The following is a 21,594-nucleotide window of genomic DNA, read 5'->3' on the forward strand; positions in this document are numbered from 1 at the left end:
ACTTAGCCATGAATCATGGGGCTTTGTCCATGTAGCCTACCATTTAGCCCTACCACTTAGCCAGCCCTCAGCCAGTCCACTGCAATTAATTTTAGTGAGCTTTACTGAAATCCCGCAGGATCACTTGAGCTCAGTTAGTGAAGCTATTTCTCTGACTGCCTGTCCGCCAAGCTCTGATGACTTTCAGTGGAATTTACATGAGTATTTCTTAAACCAGTCTACTTTTCTTCTTCTCTGTATTTCTCCTGTTTTTTTCTCCCTTTGTCACAGCGCTTTGTTCTCAGTTTCAAAGGTGTATGTCAAAAGTGACTCTTTTTATCTATGATAGACTAGTCAGATAGCAGAAGACACACTGAACTGGGGTTCTTTTGTCCTACATGCTGGAAACTGTGACAGATCAAAGATTTATTGAAATCTATGTTGAGTATCAATTCCTTTGATTTCTTCCCCAGTGTTTCACAACTTCCGGGATAGTGTCTTCTCCTACTCTTAAGCTACATTTACATTGCTACGTTTTGGTTTAAAACGAAATATCGTTCACATAGTTACACATTTCGTTTACAAAGGTCTTAAATTATGTCTTGTCCTTTCGTAGGATGAAATAAATAACGTAACGTCCTTAAATGAATGCTTTGTGTGTGTGTGTGTGTGTGTGTGTGTGTGTGTGTGTGTGTGTGTGTTTGTGTGTGTGTGTGACGTTACAATTTACTCCATGTGACTGTGATGTAATACGACAATATAGGTACTATTTACGTCAATGTTTTTCTTTACGCTCTTGACAATGGAGTGTGCGCGGACCATGGCGCGGACGCGGGGTGCGCTTCACATGGATGTAGCTAGGCTATAACAATAATAACGGCGTAACGTGGTGTTTTATCTTATCTTATCTCTGGCCCTAAACATCCAAGCTCGGGCTCAAAATCAATCAGTTGTCAAGAAAGAAAACAAAACTAACAAAGCTAACGTTAGCTCGTCGGTTAGAATGGGTAAGTGTCTGGCCAGAGATTTGACTTGGTGTTAAATTGCATATTAACAACACAAAAAAATCTCCCTTTAAACACTTTTGGCCTGAAGTAATTAAATAGAGTGTAAGATAAAGCCTTTCTACAATATGATTGCTGCAGTACAAAAGAACAGCAATGGTTAGTTGTGGGATGGTACTGAAATATTGTTTTGTTCATCAGGAAAAGAGAACACCGCCAATAATCCCTTTACTTTGCTGTTTGCATCTTGTTGTACATTAAAAACCATTAGGGCGTGATCACAAAAGGGGTGCTATCTGTATAGGTAGATGTGAACAGCTTATAACTTGGCCTGAAAAAAAGTTCAGTCAAAAGATTTTTTTTCACTTTAATCCCTGTGTTCATGACATATGCGGTTTAAACAGAGATTAGTTCTTCTACTGGAGCTAAAAACACTGTGTGCATGGAGATCGCTTTTGGCTCAAAACTCCGCTTAAAAACCTAAACGTAGCAATGTAAATGTAGCCTTAATGACCCTAGATAACAGACAGGAAATGAATCTGATCCCATTTACAATGTTTGTTTCCTGTTTCCTAGCAACACAATTCAATAGCAAGTGTCACTATTATGAGGTAGATTCTAATGGGTTTTGAAGCTGCAGTGACAATTAACAAATTGCAGAACTTCTTTGCCATACTTATCATTTCAGTATTGTGTTGCTTTGGGAATCAATGATAATTATCCACACAATGTTGAGAAAAATGTTTTCCAAATTTCTTATTTTTTGTATATATTTCAAATTTTCCATGACAGTATCACATTTCAAATTTGCTATAATAATTTAATCAAAATCATAAAATAATTTAACTAGGACTGTATACTGTATACTGGCTTTGAAGTGGGTAAACAGACCTCTGTTGCTGCAGATTTTGCCATCTGGTGATGTGCATCTCTGCTTGCTTTCCCATGGGCTGATGTCACACTGGAATTCACATTTGTCTCCGTGCCAACCAGCAGCACAGTAGCAGTTTCCACAGTAACACTGGCCGTGGCCTGGAAGCAGAATGCACATTAAATAACTGATGAGTTTACCTTTGTCATTGTTATAGATTGGCAAATGGTTAAACAGATGTCTACATTATCTCCTCAATCATTTAAAAGTGAAGTTTTTAGTAATTTCAGAAGACTGTACAGTACACTATGAATATAAATGCTGACAATGTTGTATTTTTGCCAACCCAAATCAGAAAAGATGCCCTTTTTTTACACACTATCTGTTTTACAAACACATTAAACATTTAAAAAAATTTTACGGCTTTTCATTGCCACAATTTGAGACTTCCTTGAAAAATTAAGTATTTCTGAAAAAGTCCTGATAAGCAAACTTGTTAATTCTTTTAAAATAAATTATGAATGGCTAATTAACATTGACAAGCAGGCACTGGAACAATCTGTGGGGAACAGGAATGAGTATGACAATGCAGTCAGCTAGGGGCAACAGTTCAAACTTCAAATTAACCTTCATGAACACATGTATAATAATGAAGAGTGTTAAGAGTGAGGAGGGGAGACAGGGACTGCGGGCCATACCTCCACACACCTCTCCGGTGTCCTCGTCCAGACACTCGCTGTCGTCACACTCACAGAAACGCCCCGTCACCAGACCCCTGTTGTCACACATGCAGCTTCCACAGTGGCATGTGCCTATTAAACATACAGTTACAGCTTTAGATACAGTTTAAGCTTATTTGTTAGAAAAGGTCAAGTTTGTGGATGTGTGTATGTTCACAGTATGTGGTTGGTTGTGGACAGCAGGTGTGTGTATGTGTTGATGCCGTACACTTTAAGATCAAGAACCCAGCTGGTTTGCAGATGCATTGGAGGTACTGTCCGTGCATCATGTGGCAACGGATCTTGACTAGTGTCTGACTGCTCAAAGCAGTGAAGGTGTGTTTGTGTACTGTTTGTGTGTGCTGGGGGGGGCTTTTCAAAATGCTGTGCTAGGGACAGAAGACAACTACATGCTGTTAATACATTTGCATATCTACACGCTCAAACAGGCCACCTACTGTACAGTAAAGTACATGCTTTCACAGACACACACACACACACACACACACACACACACACACACACAGGCATGCAGACACACAAATACTGTACACGTTTGTCCTTCATTTAGCTGGAGGCATTGTGGACCTGTAGTGAGTTTAAGCCCAGGTGGGTGAGGTTGCTGTCAGTGTGCAGAAAACAGCGTCAGCGCAGACATCACTTCACGGTTTGCAACTTCAGGGTGTCAATGCTCAATCATGTGTCCACAGACATAACTGGGACTGTGTGCATCAAATAAGCTCTGGCTTGTGAGGTTTAAGACCAACTTGAATCCATACTTACTTACAGTATTATTAACTCAAGATGTCAGGGTAACTCTTTAGTCTTCCCAATGATGCCCATTCATGCATAAATGTGTTACTACCTGTGTTAGTGAAAAAGAGATTGTTTATACTAAATCATATGTGTGAGAGCAAACAAGATCACAAGTATCTGCCTTTACTGAAAGAAATTAACTTTAAAGGGGTTTATACGTTGTAACCAATGGCTTTATTATGATTAATAATTATTGTATTATTGTTTGATCCCTTAATAAGCCATTAAAGTTTTTAGCTTTTTATTAAGAAGTCAGATTTCACAATGGCTTCTTACTAGTCTGTAAAGAATGTAAAAGGGCCATTGGATTAAGCTGTTAGTTACAACTTACATAAATAATGCATTACTGGTACCAAAGGCAAAATATTAAAAAGGCTACTGTATGTATGTTGTGTGTATATTTTGGGCATATGTGTCTGTGAATATGCAATGCTGGTTGTTTGTGGATCATTGTGTGTGTGTGGTCGCAGTACCTCTGTTGGAGCATAACACCCCCTGTGGGTTTTTGCAAAGCTCTTTGCTCTTCCTGCCCGGTAGGTTGCACTCCTCCTGGAACTGGCAGGCATCTCCGAACCAGCCTTCATCACACTCACATGGTCCACAGTCACAGTAGCCACGGTCTAAAGGGAAACACAACACACCACATGCTGTTTATCAATGCTGAAAAGCATGCCCATTGCCAGTGCTTTAAATCACTCTACAAACAGGTCACACTCAAGTGTTATCTTAAATTGCATATGATGGCATTGCACTGCCATCATATGCAATCATAGGAATTGGAGTTATAGAATTAATTTGACTCCTTGAATGCAAATTATTGTATTAATATATAATTATTATTGTTTTAATGCAGGCAAAATATCAAACATTCCCCTTGAGATGCATAAATGTACATCTAGTAAGCTAGCAGGAAGACTTTTTTGCAATACAACCCTATTTGTTACATAATATTCAGATGATATACTATCTTCCCCTTCAATCACTGTGAAAACGTTGCCCTGTTCAGTGTTCAGTGAGGACCTACGCAGTCAGTTGGGCATAACTATTTTTCATCATTCTGATGGCCATAGTGAGCAATATAAAAAACAGGAGCAATCATTTGATGCAATTGAAGGCTGTTGACAAGTTATTATAAATGTTGTTCCCAATGCATTTAGCAGCAAGGGGCCTTGTATGTCACACTCAATCATTCTTCTGACTTGTTCATCATGTAAATGTGGTGTCCTTTTCAAGGGCTATCCATCAGTCATTAACAACAGGCAAGTCCTCTGTCTCTTCTCATTATCGATATGTCTCAGGGGACACTTGGGAACAGGATCAAGGAAAAGAAGAAAATAGAAAGTAAACCTGCACCACAGAGACAATACAATTTTGAGGAATATAAACTGATTTTAAAGAAATCTCACACTTTTGTATAATTGTTATATGAACTGTAAAAAAAAAAATGAGGCTCTGAGTAGACTGTACTCTCTGCTGGCTGTCCAAAATTCCATATTATTGCAATGTCGCCACATATAAATTAGAAATAATCTTGTAATCTCGAGATGTCAAACTGCTGGCATATTAACGCATTATAAGCAGTATACACACCAGAACTAAAGTTGTTTTTACAGTAATTATTGATTCTAGAATCATTGTTACATAAAAAAATCTACTGGTGACCACCGTCATTGTACATGTGTTATTGCTTTGTGGTTATTATTTGATTTTTCAATACACCCTCAGCACAGAATCATGGAAATAATGAGAATAAGATTATGAATGTGGACATTTCTTTTTGGATTTAACGTTTAGTTTTGGAGATGGGAACTACCACACAATAACTGTAAAACAGAATTAGATTAATGTCTCTCCAACTTAATTCAGCAGAATATTACAAAGTCACTGCCACCCACTAGCTCCCATTAATCTCAGCTTGACAATCACTGTGACATATAAAATTGACCATCTTTGTCTGCTAGGTGAACGTTTATGTGTGTGGCAAAGTGCCTGTCTGGCGACAGTTTATCTTTCCTGGGGCTTCCTGAGCAGTAATTCTCTGTGGCTTGAGGGTGTCAGGGTCCTTCCTACACACCACCGAGGGACACGAGCGGCCAGCCAATCAGACTCCGACCACTGCCCAGATACATCCAATGGGCGGGCGGAAAGAGAAGGGCCATCTGTGGCAGCATCAGTGGCAGTAGGTGATGTAGCGTTACCATGATTAACTGCTGATGAGGAGAGGATTGTGACTCGTGCAAGCTAATTTTAGATTGGGGAAGTTAACTTGTTCCTGTTTTATGATAAAGCATGATAATGAGAGAGAGATAAATAGGTTTGTATGGAACATAGTAAATTAGCAATTGTAGTGATTACTGGTTAAATATATGTACCAAAATGAATGCCCTCGCTATGAGCCAAAAACACTACTGTATCACTTTCATTTGAGGCAATGTTAGACCTGTTAAGAGATTACAGTGTAGTTTCAATTATAAGCAACACATTATTATATAGAAAATCTAAAAAACTCTGTGCTCATTTATATACAATGCAATACTTGCATTAGATTTTTCGTCTCCAAATGGCATTTCTCAACCTACAGCACTTTGTTTTGATCACGTTCTTCATAACATGCTACTCATTTCAGTGAGTAATTATCCCTCCTTGCTCTCCTCTGCTTGTGGGTTGTGGAGCATGAAACAGCAGTTTTCACAATTCTTCAATATAAGCATTCATTTGTCAACTTTGGTGACTTCCCTCCTTCCCAGGCATGGTAACAGCAACGTAGAAACACTTGTTCCTACAGCAAGGAGTCTTTGGAAGCTGTAATTGGTCCCTATCAAAATGGCCTTTTACTAGTAGACTTGGATAGACTTGAGTGGCTTTTTCTCGTTGCAGCCCACACTGGAATCATTAGGTGACTCACCACACAGGCACACTGCCAGCAAAGTAAAAGCACATCAAAATATGTACTAGCAGCAACAAACAAAAAAATACAGAGATGAACAATTTAATGGGCTGTAATAGCTAAATGGCCACATTCCACTGCGAGTCCCTGTTTTTTTCTCTTTCTCTTTGGGAAATCAACAGAAATTAGTATTAAACCTTTTAGTCATTTTGGACAGACTGCCATTAGTGTGTTAGTTTATATCATCTGTCTATAATGTGTCCACATTGGAAGCAACATCTTAAGCTTATGTATGCCGATTGAAAGTGCATCTGGAGAGATTTGATTTGGAACAGCACTGGGCAAACTGACTTCTTATGTTGCGGGATCTTCACTGGCTTTGGCAGGGGGCACAGAGGCTGGGGCTGAACCAGGAAAAGTTCAGCCTGGGAGAGAGAGAGGTAGAGAGGGTAAAATATGTTCTTAGAGAACCTCAAAACAACCATCTGTCAGGGGGAATCAGGTTTTACGCTCTCATGCTCATGCCTCCCTACTTCAACTGCTCCTTTGAGAGGGTGAGAAGGACACGCATATGATAAAGTCTGCCAGAATCATAAAGTTACAGATTGTTCTGGATCGCAGACATATTTGGCTTTCTGTCTCAATCCACATTTGTGGCTGGGGGGTGGGGATGGTAGCCATTACTAGAGCTGCAGAGAGAGGGCTATTGACCTGTGTTTGATCAAACATTGTATGTGCTATTACAAGTGTTGTTGTACCAACTCTGACTCTTTGATAAACAATTCAAACAAATGAGTCAATATGTTCCAGTGAAGAATAAACTCAAAGGTGATTGCTCACTAAGGAGTTCTTGATATAATGGTCTAATGCTACTCAATATTGTAACAGTAATTACTAACAAGTTGATTATACAGTGTTTCATTGGGACAATGCTAGCCTGCAGTACCCTGGGCCACCCTCTGTGTCTCTGACAATGGAAAAAGACCATTAATCGCAGAGAACACACACACCAGGGGAAAAAAACGTTGCTTGATTCAGCACAGACAGAGAGGGAGAGGGCGAGAGAGAGAGAAAGAGAGAGGGAAACGAGGGAAGGCTGTAAAAGAGAGAATGAAAAACACAGTCGAAAAATAAAACAGCAGAGTGAAATGACAGGAAGGTTTTGCACAGCTGGGGAACAGATGTTAGTGCAGGTCATCATTCCATTGCTCTGCTACAATATGGGATGCATCAGAAGGAGGACAAATGTGAGTGACAGCATCACTGCATTGTGAATCCTAGAAAATCCACAATTTATCTAACACTAAAGCTACTAAGGCCAATAACAAGTCCATTATATTGTGATGGAATTGATTATATATATCTTTATCATGGAACATTCCACGGTACAAATAATGTGCAATAGTACAGGCTTTTATTCTGGCCATAGATCAAAAAGTGAATCATGGTACTTGCCATAATATTAAAAAAAGGACAGGATCACACAATGGGACACAAAGAAGGAGCATGCCTGTATGAATTATTATGTGAAAAATAATGTAATGCATATGTAAAATAAACATGCTATTTTGTTCAGAATAAAATGACAGAGACACCTATTAATTCTCCTCTTATCATTCCTAAAGAGAACAGTATATTAATAATACTGCCATATGCTTCTATGATGCCTCCATTCCAGCATGCATTGCATAAGAACACCATGGGCAGTTTACTATATTCATCTGTTTAAAAACAACATTAAAACCTAAATTTGAAAAGTACTGCTATCAGACCTAAAATTTAAGATGCATCATTCCCAGCTTCTTTATCCAGCTTGACTTGTTGCTCTGATTGATAGAATCTTAATTAGCCTGTGTTTGCCTGATGAATGCCATCCAAGGAAAAAGAACATCCCAATGCCAGAAAAACTAATGTTTTTTGAAAGGAAAAACGCACAGTTTATCCCTAAGGAGAAAAATCAATTGGATCTTATCAGTGGGCAGTTGTGAGAGGCAGAGATAAAGGAGCCGCAGGGAAAGAAATTGGCTTCAGATCTCAGGCAGCAGACCATGCATGCTGCATGGGCTATTGAGCAACTGGGAGGAGGTGGCGCGATATGTGTATTCTTCTCAATATTCTTTGAATGTGTGGCTGGTTGTGCATTTGTATGTGTGCATATGGTTGTTACAGTATGAGAATAAGCCTGATACGATACGATAAAATACAACTTTATTGTCAGCCAGGGCTGAAATTCTTTTTGCATCCCTGGGTATCTCATATAAAAAAGTGGACATAGACATAAATAAGATGAATAACACCAAAAAACATACATGAAACATTACCATAAATGACATAAACACCCAAGTAAGGAAACAAAGCATACATGTATAACAACAGAAAATGGCATGAACATACACACAGACAAGGTCTTGGAGACTTGTAACCCTGAATAAATATTGCACTGGATTTAATGTAGCTGGTTTAACAATATCCTGATCCTGTGTGTGTGTGTGTGTGTGTGTGTGTGTGTGTGTGTGTGTGTGTGTGTGTGTGTGTGTGTGTGTGTGTGTGTGTGTGTTCTTGTTTAACTATATTTTTGGGGTCCAAAAACCAGGAGTCTGGACAGCTTTGTGGTGCCAAAATGCTGGAACCCACAACTTTAAAGGGCTGTTTGAGGGTTAATACTTGGTTTTAGGATTAGGGTTAGAATTAGGTTATGGTTAGGGTGAGGGTAAGGGTTAAGGTTAGGCATTTAGTTGTGATGGTTAAGGTTAGGGTAAGGGGCTAGGGAATTTATTATGTCAATGATGGGTCCCCACAAAGATAGTGCCACGCACTATGTGTGTGTGTGTGTGTGTGTGTGTGTGTGTGTGCATGTGTGTGTGTGTGTGTGTGTGTGTGTGTGTGTGCGTGCTTGTGTGTGTGTGTGTGTGTGTGTGTGTGTGTGTGTGTGTGTGTGTGTGTGAAAACCCATCTCTCTTCTGATGCATCTAGGTTCCATTTGCAGTCTGTGTACCAGTGAGTGAAACCCCATTATCAGGTTGAAGCAGGGCCTTCTCGCTCCAGATTGCTGAACCATAATGAGCTCCTCGCAGCAGCCAACTTGTCTACCCAAATAAATCACTCTAGACACGCACACACACACACACACACACACACACACACACACACACACACACACACACACACACACACACACATATCTCTATTACACCCGTTCTGGGTGCGCACATATCTCCATTAAACTCCTGACACTCGTAGCCCAGTGACTACAGAGGACACCATACAAAAAGATGATGGTTCCTTTTCCCTACATCAACTTCCAGGATATCTCATCTGATAAATGCCTTGTAAGTCTTGTTAACAGGTTGCAAGTAGTCCTCTTTTTTACACAATGTTTATGTTCTACCTCAGTTGCCAGTTTATTAGGTACACCGACCTCTCTAAAACTAATGCAGTCTAATACAGTATTCCTGCAATAAATCCTAGCTTTCTGTTATAATATTTAGTTTTTGTTGAAACTGTGTTAGAAGTTGATTTAAATGTGTGTGTCATTTTAGTGTAATTTGTGGTGCTGCTGAATTGTATTATGTTATACTGAGAGGTGTTTCTTCGAGTAGACTAAATATTGGAAAAACCACAAACTACAGCCCCTAAAAGTACTTTATATTTGAATTAACACCTCTCTAAAATAGTTTTAAACCTACATGAAATAATTTTGGTCAATTGTGCACAGTGCAACAATCTGTAAACAGACGCTATAAAGCTATAATCACTTTAAAGCTTTGTATAGCAAAGGGGAACTGCAGAGTTCGATGATAATTCTTTGCACCATGAGCGCTCCCTTTTACATTACATGTAATCATTTGATTTATTGTTAAAGCTCCTTTGTGTAATTTTTTGAGTTGATTCTTAGCAAAAAAAACTTTGTTCTTTCACAAATATGTGCTCATTCATGTGTAATTACTTCCACCAACTAAGTATTCTCGTAAGCGTAGAATCTGCATTTCAGAATCATTCAATTTCATCATACAAGTGAGTCGCTTGAATGGCGGCAGCCATGTTGCGCCTCCATCTTTAAAATACATTAACCAAAGAGGGACATACCTCCACTATTCGCGCTTTTACAATCAGTGGCACCGTGACGAATGCAAGGGGGAGATGACTCGCAACTGCTGGCAGATTTGAAAGCCTGTTGAAGATGGAGGATCACGCCTATTCTCGATGACATGTAACGGCGTCGCCAAGGAAGTTAAAAAGAGAATTAAAACGACAACGCGACAGGCAAAGCAACAAGACCAAAGTTAATATTGGAGGGGCTTTTCCAAGATGGAAAGAGGACCAAGGATTTGAAAAGGGACGTGAAAGTTGCCTGCTTTCTTCTTAACAGATAATTATGTAAAAAATAATTGTTGCTTGGCATGGTTGTGCATAACACTAGAATGACATCTAGGATACTTTTCCTCACGTCAACGATGAAAAAAGGTTGTCTACCTTGTAACATAAACGTAATCATACGTGTCATGATTTCCCTGGCAGCTCATGTCATATGCAGTTGTAACACAGACTAGCTGCGTGTTAACGATGGCGATGCTATAAGAGCTAATTTCGGTTTCATTGACACTTTTCATACTGCTCAGAGAAATACATTAAAAACACAAACCTCCGTTGCTTCTCTCCTTTGTCTTTGAAGGGCTTCCACTCTCTCCTCGTCATCTTTGGAGAGTGTCTCTTTAGTTTTTCTTTGCCTCACCGATCCACTGCCACTGGCTCTGTCTTTTGGTTTTTCTTTACCTTTCCGTCTTCCTTTACCTTTCCCTCTTCCTTTAGCTTTCCCTCGCACCTCCGTCGCATCCACTGATCTCTGACTCTGCTCACGGAGAAAAATATGTAGCCTACGCTGTAAACATTGCCTTACACTATTAATCTCGTACAATATACAGAATAACGATAGCACTGATACTTTACTAACATCGTTTGGGAACCTGATAGCTGATGTTAGCAATGAAATGGTACCAAAATAACGAAAACGTAAACCTATTATTACAGTGGAAGAAACACTCAAAAACGCGCTTGGAATGGGAGGAGCTAGAAAGTAATATTCAGTTGGTTGTCATATACAATTTCACCGCTAGATGGGAGACATTTTTACACAATGTAGCTTTAATATAAAAAATATTGACTATAGCAGCTCAACAAAAGAGCACCATAAACCACTGCCTCTGAAAATGACCATAAAGTTAACTCAACCTAAACTAGTTTCAACAAATCATTGTAACCTTCGTGAAGGTAAGATTTATTAAAGGGATGATTGTATTAGACTGCACTTTTCCCTCTTGGTAATACATTACATTATCTGATGATGTTCAACCTGCCCAGAACACTTTGTAATTAAAGTTAAGCAAAACACCTGACCAACTATGTCCCTAATTCTTTCCAAAGAAATAGCCTTTTGTTGTAATATGCGAGCCCGCAAAATCTGTGCTCATCTCGGAAAATGAGTGTGCAAAATGGAAAGCATCTCATGTGGCAACTTGGACAAACTCTCAAGTGTTCTTTCTGAGAACTTATAAAATGTCAGGCAACAAGCTAAGTTCAAAGCTGTGCCTTCTAACTAAAGCTAATGCTTTGGTAACATACTTGAACCAACCAGCTGTCTATAACCCAATAAAACCCTTTGAAGTGCTGCCAAGGTGATGCAGGCTCTCAAAGACACAATACTGCACCCCTCTGATTTGGCGATAAAGTAAGAAACTCTAAATCTACTCCCAAGTCTGTGAAATACATGTTTCTTTAATTGATATAAAACCAAAAGGATGTTAAAAGCCTTACCAAATCTAATAGGTTTTTGAAAAACACCCTTAAGCTCTCTATTCTAGCACCTGACTTACACAGACACTATCAGCTGGAGAGTCCATTTGCCAAGCTTCTCTGATGTAAGCCCACAGTGAGGAGCTCTGCTGCATCACTTACTGACCCATCAGTAACAACCATGCCCAAGTAGGAAAATATGTGGAGCCATGTGCCTGTACACTACTTCACATGAAACTCGGACAGTCAAATGTTTATCAGACAATATGCCAATAAAACAGTGTTGTTACTCATTTGACTCCTCTCTATAACACCAAACCATCTGGTTGTCTTATGTGTCAATGCGTATATCACTGTACGCACCATTGCAGATTTTCCCATTATGTGTAGCACAGACCCAGTCATGGCACTCGCAGCGTGGACCGTAGAACTTCCCTGGATCTGTGGCCTCACAGATGCAGATGCCGCAGTCACACTTTCCCCTCCCACTGCAGATCTTGCCATCCGGTGTCCGGCAGCGGCGCAGGGATGACTCTGTGGACAGCTTACACACACCACCCACCCGGCTGGGAAAAAGAAAAAGTCAGTTGTTATACAGCTTTGGAAACTTCTGAGGTCAAGGGTCAAGTGGGCTGCCACCTGTGTCTGTTTTTTAGTTTTATTAAAGATATTTTTTGGCATTTCTGCTTTATTGGATAGTGATAGATAGCGGGAGAGAGAAGGGATGACATGTTGCAAAAGGCCAGGACTGGAATCTAACCCTGACCGCTGCGGTGAGGACTCAGACTTGATACATGGTACGTACGCTTTAGCAAGTGAGCTGCCAGGGCCTAGTGTGTCTGTTTTAAATACAGAGTACGACATAAGCGAAAATACCATTGCTCAGATGTGGCAGCAATCCCCTAACCTGACTCCGCCAGATGGATTGCTTCGCATTTGCTCGGCATATCCATCTGGGAACTTTCCATTGGAGAACTTTTGGGAAGAGGCGAAAATATTGGTTAGCTGATTGGATAAGCCATCTATCTATCACCACCTATGTTGGTGATAGACGGGCCAAATCAACCAATCAGATCAAACTCTTGCCAAAACCAGTCGGGAAAAGAGGAAAAACATCTTTTCCTCCGAGAAAAGCCTCCAGTGCAGTTTTTTGCTCTTCTTTCAATGAAGGAATACTTTCTAATTCCCTTCCTGCATAAGACCTTCCTGCGCGGCATTGTGGAGGAAGGTCTGGCAAGGCGAGACTAGCTGCGAGGTGAAGCCAGTTTCACTGCTTCACTGTTTAATTTTCTGTCACCTATCATTCACATACATATCACAAAATTGAACTTCAACAGCCATTCCACGTGTGGGTATTTCACTTCAACATCATGGAGGGAAAAAAAGTCTAAGATGAAGAATAGTGGGAAGAATGTGGAAAAGGTTAAGCTAACAAATCAAATAGGACAGAAACAGCTACACCTTATATTGAGCACACTCACACAGCTTCATTTTTACTCCATGGGATCTCTGTGTAAGATTTGTTTTATTTGGATACTGTCTGACATTCTTTTTCTAATCCTGCCCGAGCAGTAGACACATTGTAAATAATCAACAGATCAAATGTTCCTGACACTCCCATTACAATTAAATAAAGAATGTGTGTGTTCCATGTGTCATGGGGAGGTTATCTTCCATTTCACCCACTGCTGGACTTTTTAAGCTTGACCAGGCTTCTCTGACGAGCAGCACACTGAATTTTGAATGTATCTGCCAATCAGATTGATCTCTCGTCTTTTCCCATGACAACATGACATTGAGATGACTTCCAGTGGTCAAGTACAACCCGGGCTGTGTCTGAAACTACTCTCTCGTTCACTCACTCACTCACTAATCCCCATATGTTAAACTATATAGTTTACTCAATAGTGAGCAGTAAATTGCAGCTTTTTTCTTAGTAAAGCTAAGAAATGCTGACGGTGTCAGACAACAAGTAATGGCTACAACACTACATCGTTAACTAGATCAGGGTATGTAAACCTTTTTTATCTGGCACTTACAGCAAGACATTTGTATTTCACCAACTGGTCTCAAAATACTTTCTACAGAGGATGAGGCAATGATGACACAGCTGTCAGTCACCCAGTGAGTCCTTTCTGTAGGGCTCATGGCTTTGTTTAAGCCTATTGAGCAGATTTCCCTCAAACTGTTTCTGCTGCTGTACCTAAAAACAACAGGTGTTCTTTTACATCCAGGACAGTGCAGCAGCTCAATGCATTTCCCCACCTGCCACTTGGGGAAAATGAAAACAAAATGAGTAGTTTGTGTTTGCCCTGTGTATGTCATTTGGAACTCACAGCCTCTGTGAGAATGGACATGGCAGAGGTGCTTTAATGCCACACTGTAGAGGACTGGAATAGAATTGGGATCCAACAAAAATGTTGAGGGCCGAATATACTACATGTACTCTAATTCAGGTGGAGACATCATCATCAGTGGAATGAGTGTGAAATTCATTATTGGACTTATCCATGCACTGTAAATGTATTATGTTTGAGAAACCCAATTCCTCCATTACTGTGCAAATGCTTTATTATAAAGGATTGTTCGAGTGGTCGAAGGAGGACACACAGAGGCAGCTGTCTCCAACCAGGTATAAAATTATTTTAATTAAATGTGAAAAATGTATACAAACCAATTATTGTAGCTAGTTTAAATAGGTTATAGAAGCCAATGTAAATCAGCTAAATAAACACAAGACCTAGCACAATAGCCTAGCTAAATATACAGATATAGCAACAATTCTGTTTTACCAGCAGGATGGAATACACTGATATAATTGCAGGTACAATCTGTGTGTGTATGCACAGTGAGCTACTTACAATTAGCACTGTATGTGTCACATACAAGCAAGGACCAAAGAAAGTTTAGTAATGCAGCCTCACCACTTTGTTAAAAACTGCTGATGCTGCCTCCCAGATTATATTAAAAACATTTGAACACAACACAAAACTAATGGCTATCTGACTTGTATGCTACGAGACGCTATGAGAGTTGTGTTCCTAATCAAAAAACATCATAAGAAGAGATAGCAAACACTTTTCACACCACTGAATCTGACTAAACAGCATGTTACTGTATATGCCCAAAACTTTAGAAAATGTCTGCAACTGGTACTGTACTACATAACCATGCTTTGAACTATGACTATTAAAAGCAGGGCGGCAGGGACACAACCCATATTGTTCTTATCTGCTTTTCCTATCCCCTGTCTTATCTATTCTTTTTTTATTTAACTTTTAAAGAAATTTAATAAGCCTTATTTTCAGTTAATGTTCTGTAGATAGTTTAGTAACATTGTGCTGTTCCTGGGAGGCTTGTTTTGTCCCATAAACTATAAGACCCATAAGGGGACGAAGTGTTAAGATGAATCAATGTTATCTATTGTAACCCTAGTTAAATGAGTACAGGTGGAGCCCCCCAACATTAACCCTGCCTCTCTAAGAAGTTGTTGATATTTTGGATGTTGATTGGATTGAGCACTGCATGTACATAGAAAATCTCATAGCGCACATCAGCGGCTTCGCCTGTGTTCTTAGAATTGAGGTTACAAAACATAACCTTCTTTACTGAGCGTTTCCCACCTACAGTTTTTGACACTGTCAAGTTTGACACTGATGACATATCTGGTAAACAAAAAAGGTAGGAATTGTTTGGCTATGCATAATTGAAACATAGGAAGACACTATAATCGCCTAGATTCTCAGGAGCTGTTGCTTCCTGTTTTAAAGCGCATGTGGGTTTGTCATTGCTGCCTATAATAAATCCTATGCACTGCAGGTTACACTATAACATACCCAATATAATCACTACATAGGCACAGTGCACCTGCTTGGAGAAAACACCCCCTCAGCTGCTGTTTTAAGGTTGAATCATATGGCAACATTTACAGATCTCCAGACTCAGGCTCAGCTGTAAAAGGCCAAGGTAAATTTTTTGCATTTTAGCCAATTCCAGTTATTAATTTTATTTTATACTTTCCATTTTCACACTTGATTCCAATTAAATGTAATATGTATACAGCATTAGGGGTTTAAGTGAAACATTCCTGATTTTATTAAAAAGCACAAACAAGTATAATACAGTATAGCATACAATTTTACTAATTGCAGTTAAGTTAGGTTTTTGCATGAATGTGATAACATTACACATAATAATAACACAAATTATTTATTTCTTATTTTAATTTTGTTTATGACTACAGATTCTTGCGCATACAAACACATAACCCTCGCTCCAGCCAAAATATCACTGAAGCTTCTTGCACCAAACACACAACCACAAAAGCTGTTATAACATTGTCATGTCAGCTGAAGTGTCCAAAATGAAAATAAATGAATGTATTTAAGTAAAAAAAAAAAAAAAAAAAGGTGTTCAGCATACGCTGAATAATGGAAACAGAGAAGCAGACTGTTTCCCTTCATGACTTGGCGTGCAGAATGGCAAGAAAAGCAGCATTAAGAAATTGCAAGTGCAAACTGCATGTATAGGCACTCCCAAACTTTCCCACATTGAACTCTCCAAATCTTGTCTTTGTCAGCACAACTCTGCACCCCCCTCTTCCTTCTTGCTCTCTAGACTATCCCAAAATAAACAAGAAAAAACAAAGCTGTGTGGAAACTCACCTCACCGATTGTAACAAAGTGTCCTCCACGGTAGAGAGCAGAATCAGAAACAACGGCACCAACATGGACTGTACCAAAATCTCAGTGTGCATGTTTAAATCCCACAGAAACCTGAAGTAAAGTAGCTTGAAGGAATTTCCCAATCTCTCTCTCCTTAAACAGACAGGACAGGAAGAGAGAGTGAGAGGGAAAAGAAAAGGAGAGAAGGAGAGAAAGAGCAGCAGGCTGGCCTGAACTGGCTCAATCCCTTTAGAGGCCAACTACAGCTCTCTCCATACAAGTGCATTTGATTAGTCTTGACTCTCAGACACAGGCTTGGGCAGGAGCTAGAGTGGGGAAAACTTCCAATGTAAAAAGTTAAGTCACCAGTTGGAGATGTAATTAGAAGCAGACTGTTTTTAAATGTTTTGTTTAAATTTTTTCCCCTTCCTTTTCCAGATGTAAAGTGCTGTAGTTTTCTTTTTCTTTTGATGTAATAGGCCTTTTCTCTGTAGACATTTGACATGTCACAATAGGAAAAGCACAGGTGTGCATGATAACATAATGATGGCTGAATTCAATTTAGCTGCTCCATGTTCAGTATTGTGCATGCTGGCTCACTGTCACACATAGCTCATTCATGGCTTACTTACTGGGACACTTGAATGGAAAAGAGTCATTGTTAATGTGATTACTTACATGTGTGTTTTTCGATGACAAGACAAAATGGAGAATCAAGTTTGCTCAAAACAATACTGAAAAATGATAGCATGCATTTTGACTCTGCTCTGACAGAACTAATGAAATTTCAAGCAAAGTTGGATGCAGAAATTCAATTCATTCGGTAATTTTGAAGATGCCATTCAATGGCAGTCAAGGCACTACGATCCAATGTACCACGTGAAGGCCACTTCACATGCCATTTATTTTTTTTTTTGACCACAGTCATTGGTTGAATGTGATTTTTTTCAAGCAACCAATCATGTTAATATAATGCTTCCTCAAGACAACAGTCGACTCCTCAAGACAATAGTCAACATATTTTGACCTCAGGCAGTATGTAAACTGCTTGATACAAGCCCAGGCCAAAGGAAGAAAAAGCATATTATGAACAGTTATGTCAGCCACACACAGCAGACTGAAGTGAAACTTTCAACTTGCACCTTTTAAGCCACAGGAGATTTACACTATATGAGTTAACCTGACAGCTCAGTAGCCTACTCAGCTCAATAATTTATGAGGACTTAAATCAAAGGTATGCATAAAAACGTTCCCGCTTTGTTTACAATCTGCACAGCATACGACACCTTCTGTCCTTTAAACACAACTTCAGACAAGGAAAAACTCCCCAAAAAAACCTTCAATGGGGAAAGAATTGAAGACAACTCAGGAAGAGTGACAGAGGAGGGATCAATCTCCCTTGAAGGACAGACAAGCAATAGATGTGCGTATATCAACAGAATAAAAATTACAATAGGCCTACAATCCAAATGACAAAACATAAAGGGTAAACATATCTATATATGTACTGTAGGTACATCTGTAAAAGAGTGTGTGTGTTTTAAGCATAGATATAGAACATATATCTATGGTTTTAAGTGTATCTTGTATCTATTTAGTTTTCTTGTGTAAAACGTACTTTTTCAATAATAGTCTATCTAATTTAGCTTTGGCAAAAATGTAACTTGAACATTTATGATAAAGCTTATTTAAATTGAGAGAGAGAGAGAGAGATAGAGAGAGAGAGAGAGAGAGAGAGAGAGAGAGAGAGAGAGAGAGAGAGAGAGAGAGAGAGAAAAACATATAGGCTACTGTGATTTATGATATTGACGAACAGCAATTCTAAAAAAATAAGAACACTGTTACTGTTTTCCGTGATAGTGATTGTGTTAGTCGGCCACAATGAATCATTACAGTAGTATTTGGGTGACTTGAGGACCTTCGGCTGTTACCATGGAGACGGTTGCGCGCCTCCGCTGCATGCGCTGGTGCTGTTGATGTGATTGGAACCTGCGCGCGCTCCCGCACTCTCCCACACTCTCCCAACACACAGCCGGAAAACAGCTGATGTCATGGACAGGACGAGACACGGCACATAAGGGAAACCCTCCTCTCGTAAGTGTTTTCTTTCTCTGCTGCTACACTCGTCGTGTAGCTAGCTACGTAACTGGACATCCAGCTGTTGTGCTTTAAGGATGCTACTGAAGCTTCGTGCTGCTGCGCGCTAGCTTGTTGGGTCTCCAGGAAGTGGGGGGCATTTTCATCTTCCTGAGTAGGCCTTGACTAAAATATTGTCGTGTATTTGCTACACTTTCATGTGGCCATGTTGTCCTATATCATATTAGCTTTGTTTAGGACCTACGCTTGCCCACATCTTTGTATAACGTTGGCCTACGCACTGTGTGTTTTATTTGCCCAATTTAGCACCTTAGCTCTCGTCCGTTTCCATAGTAACCTTGGCTCGGTCGGTGTCATCCATTCAGCTCTCAATCTCAGCATGGATATGCATTCTTGATTGACAGCCGGTTGTGTGCCCGCCCTTTTTCAGGACGTGCGACCGGCCATATGCCACAGCAGCTTGTCGTGTGTTGATAAGGCGGTTGTAGTTTCCTAAAAGGGTTTTAGGATTTCACAGTCGCCCATTAAAGCCAAGTGGGTCAGCCAAGATAGAGCCTTTTATCTTACCAGCTCCAGGTGTAGCTAGTTTTTACCAAGATTGATTTGAAGTTTTCTTTCATATTTTGCCCCACAATAACTAACACTAACAGTACTACTGACAACTTAAAAATGCTGCAAATGGAAATAATGGCATCGCATCTTGTTATGCAAAATGCTGTTAGACAAGATTACAAGATAAGTCATGATAAGGCTAATAAACATTTGTTATACATAGAGATGTTCCGATACTGCCTAAAACGCTGGTATCGGTATCGGGAAGTACTGGAGTTTATGCACCGATCCGATACCACGTAATAAAGCCCTAAAGAAAATCTACATTAAAGTAGTTTATTTATGTCCTAAAGAAAATCTACATTAAAGTAGTTTATTTATGTTCTTTTTCCGTTATAACTGACTGTCAAACTGGAGAATAAAAGAAAGTTCTGGGGCATTCATTGTTTGTGTTTGTTCATGTTTCACAAAGAGTTTAACCTGAGCCAGACCGACAACAAAGATAGAAATCATATCACATCCATACAGGGATAGTAGTATACAGCTATTAAAACATAATGAAATATATGACACTCTGGTATCGGATCGGTACTTGGTATCGGCCGATACGCAAGTTCAGGTATCGAAATCGGTATCGTGAAGCAAAAAAGTGGTATCGGGCCATCTCTAGTTATACAGTATGCCAGATAAGGTATCAATTGTGGCAAGGATCTGATGAGTTTTATTTCTTATTAATAGCCAGGGCTGAGTGACCTAATAGCTTACCTCAATATCAAGGTATACCTTTGAAGCTGCTCTAAGTAATATGTTGAGATTAAGAATGGGTCAAATGACTAAATGTAATGTAAAAGGTGTCGCTAATAATACCAATTTCACAGAGAATTATCACCTGACTTGGCAGTGCCCTTCAGCTCTAAGGTATGGAGCATTGTAGCTCATTGTTTTGGTTTTATTTCCCACAACCTTACTGTTTGGTCCACTTTCACAGCTTTCATCAGCGCCATTTTCAGATGCAGCATGCAGGTGCTTTCAGCGGAAAAGCTCTGATAAACTCACTGTATGCTGCCTGCCCGTCACCAAATGGCAAACCAAATTTGCTATAAATTATAATTATTTTCTTTTTACAAATTAAACATGCAGAAGGTAAGACTTATAAAACTAACTTTCTGTAATATTTGCTGAAACTGACCCTATGTTCCAGTAGAACTACATGAAGAAGGTAATATAAAAAAAAAAACTCCAGCTCCTCTTGCATCACCTCCAGCCTGTAGTGCATTTTGCAAAAATCCACCGCTCCCTGTTCATTTACACCAATCAGGGCCAGGGGGGCTGTCTAACTGCGTGTCAATCACTGCTCATTCACACACATTCATTTTACCTTGTGGGGGGAGGGGCTTAGGCGACCGTTTGGCCTCTAGCCAAAAGGGGGGGAGGGACTGAGAAGTTGTTGATGTTCAAATTCTTTGGCTAAGTCTGGATCTTCACAATCCTACCCACAGCACCTTTAAGCAAGCATGACAGAACTTGAGCATTCATCTGGATTTGTGTTTCTGGCCACCTGATAAATTTATCAGGTGGCCAGAAATATCAATAGATATCAATGTCAATAAAGATATCAATAAATAATAGTATCATAGATTTATACAAACCTATGATACAAACTCAATATTCACTCTCCTTTTAGCTTTGTCTCAGTCTCTGCCAATCCCTGAAGGAAATATATGTCGCTCTGTCTCTTTAATGCTCCATTATGTTCACCAGCTAGTTGCTTACTGTCTGTCTTTTGGTTGGCGCTGCACAGGTAGCGCACAGTGGGTTTACAGTATCAGAGCATTTTGTCAGAAAAGAAATGCCTGCTGCTGCTGGAAACAAAGTCAGTGAGAGCAGGTAGAGGGAAACTGCTGGAGTTGGGTGATAACTCTTTGTGTTCGTCACCATGAGTGGCACCTTTCACAGTACACTTAATAATTGAAACCATTGTTCGCGTAAAATATTGAGGAATGCTGCTTTAAATTATATTCAACATGGAAATAAAGGGGGTGCGAATGTTAATGTGGCCGCTGTATGCCCACCTCCTCAGTCAGGAGCAGTAGAAGTCCACCATTATCTTGAGAATGTATTGATCCTTTCCATAAATTTGAACTAAATGCACCTACTTAAGACCAGTTTGTATAAATGCCTAATTGCCACTTGAGGCTATGGTAGAGAAAAAAAG

General features: G+C 39.7%; 2 protein-coding genes across 6 annotated transcripts in view; one reads left to right on the plus strand and one right to left on the minus strand.

Annotated features, from left to right (window-relative positions):
- Nucleotides 1-17,009, minus strand: part of itgbl1 (integrin, beta-like 1) — a 40,178-nt gene extending 23,169 nt beyond the window's left edge. The window contains exons 1-5 of the mRNA XM_028590853.1: nucleotides 16,731-17,009; nucleotides 12,430-12,632; nucleotides 3,863-4,009; nucleotides 2,553-2,666; nucleotides 1,875-2,015 (exon numbers count right to left, since the gene is read on the minus strand). Coding sequence (XP_028446654.1) covers nucleotides 1,875-2,015; nucleotides 2,553-2,666; nucleotides 3,863-4,009; nucleotides 12,430-12,632; nucleotides 16,731-16,822 — 697 coding nt within the window. The 5' untranslated portion in view covers nucleotides 16,823-17,009. The remainder of the gene's footprint in view (nucleotides 1-1,874; nucleotides 2,016-2,552; nucleotides 2,667-3,862; nucleotides 4,010-12,429; nucleotides 12,633-16,730) is intronic.
- Nucleotides 17,010-18,725: 1,716 nt separating this feature from the next.
- nalcn (sodium leak channel, non-selective) overlaps nucleotides 18,726-21,594 on the plus strand; it is an 84,668-nt gene continuing 81,799 nt past the window's right edge. For 2 of the 5 annotated variants that reach the window (XM_028591007.1, XM_028591012.1), the window contains exon 1: nucleotides 18,726-18,824. In XM_028591007.1, the coding sequence (XP_028446808.1) occupies nucleotides 18,777-18,824 (48 nt within the window). In that variant the 5' untranslated portion in view covers nucleotides 18,726-18,776. The remainder of the gene's footprint in view (nucleotides 18,825-21,594) is intronic. The other 3 variants (XM_028591008.1, XM_028591011.1, XM_028591010.1) reach the window with 3 other exon arrangements.

This window comes from Perca flavescens, chromosome 11, assembly GCF_004354835.1.
Source record: "Perca flavescens isolate YP-PL-M2 chromosome 11, PFLA_1.0, whole genome shotgun sequence".
Taxonomy (NCBI): domain Eukaryota; kingdom Metazoa; phylum Chordata; class Actinopteri; order Perciformes; family Percidae; genus Perca; species Perca flavescens.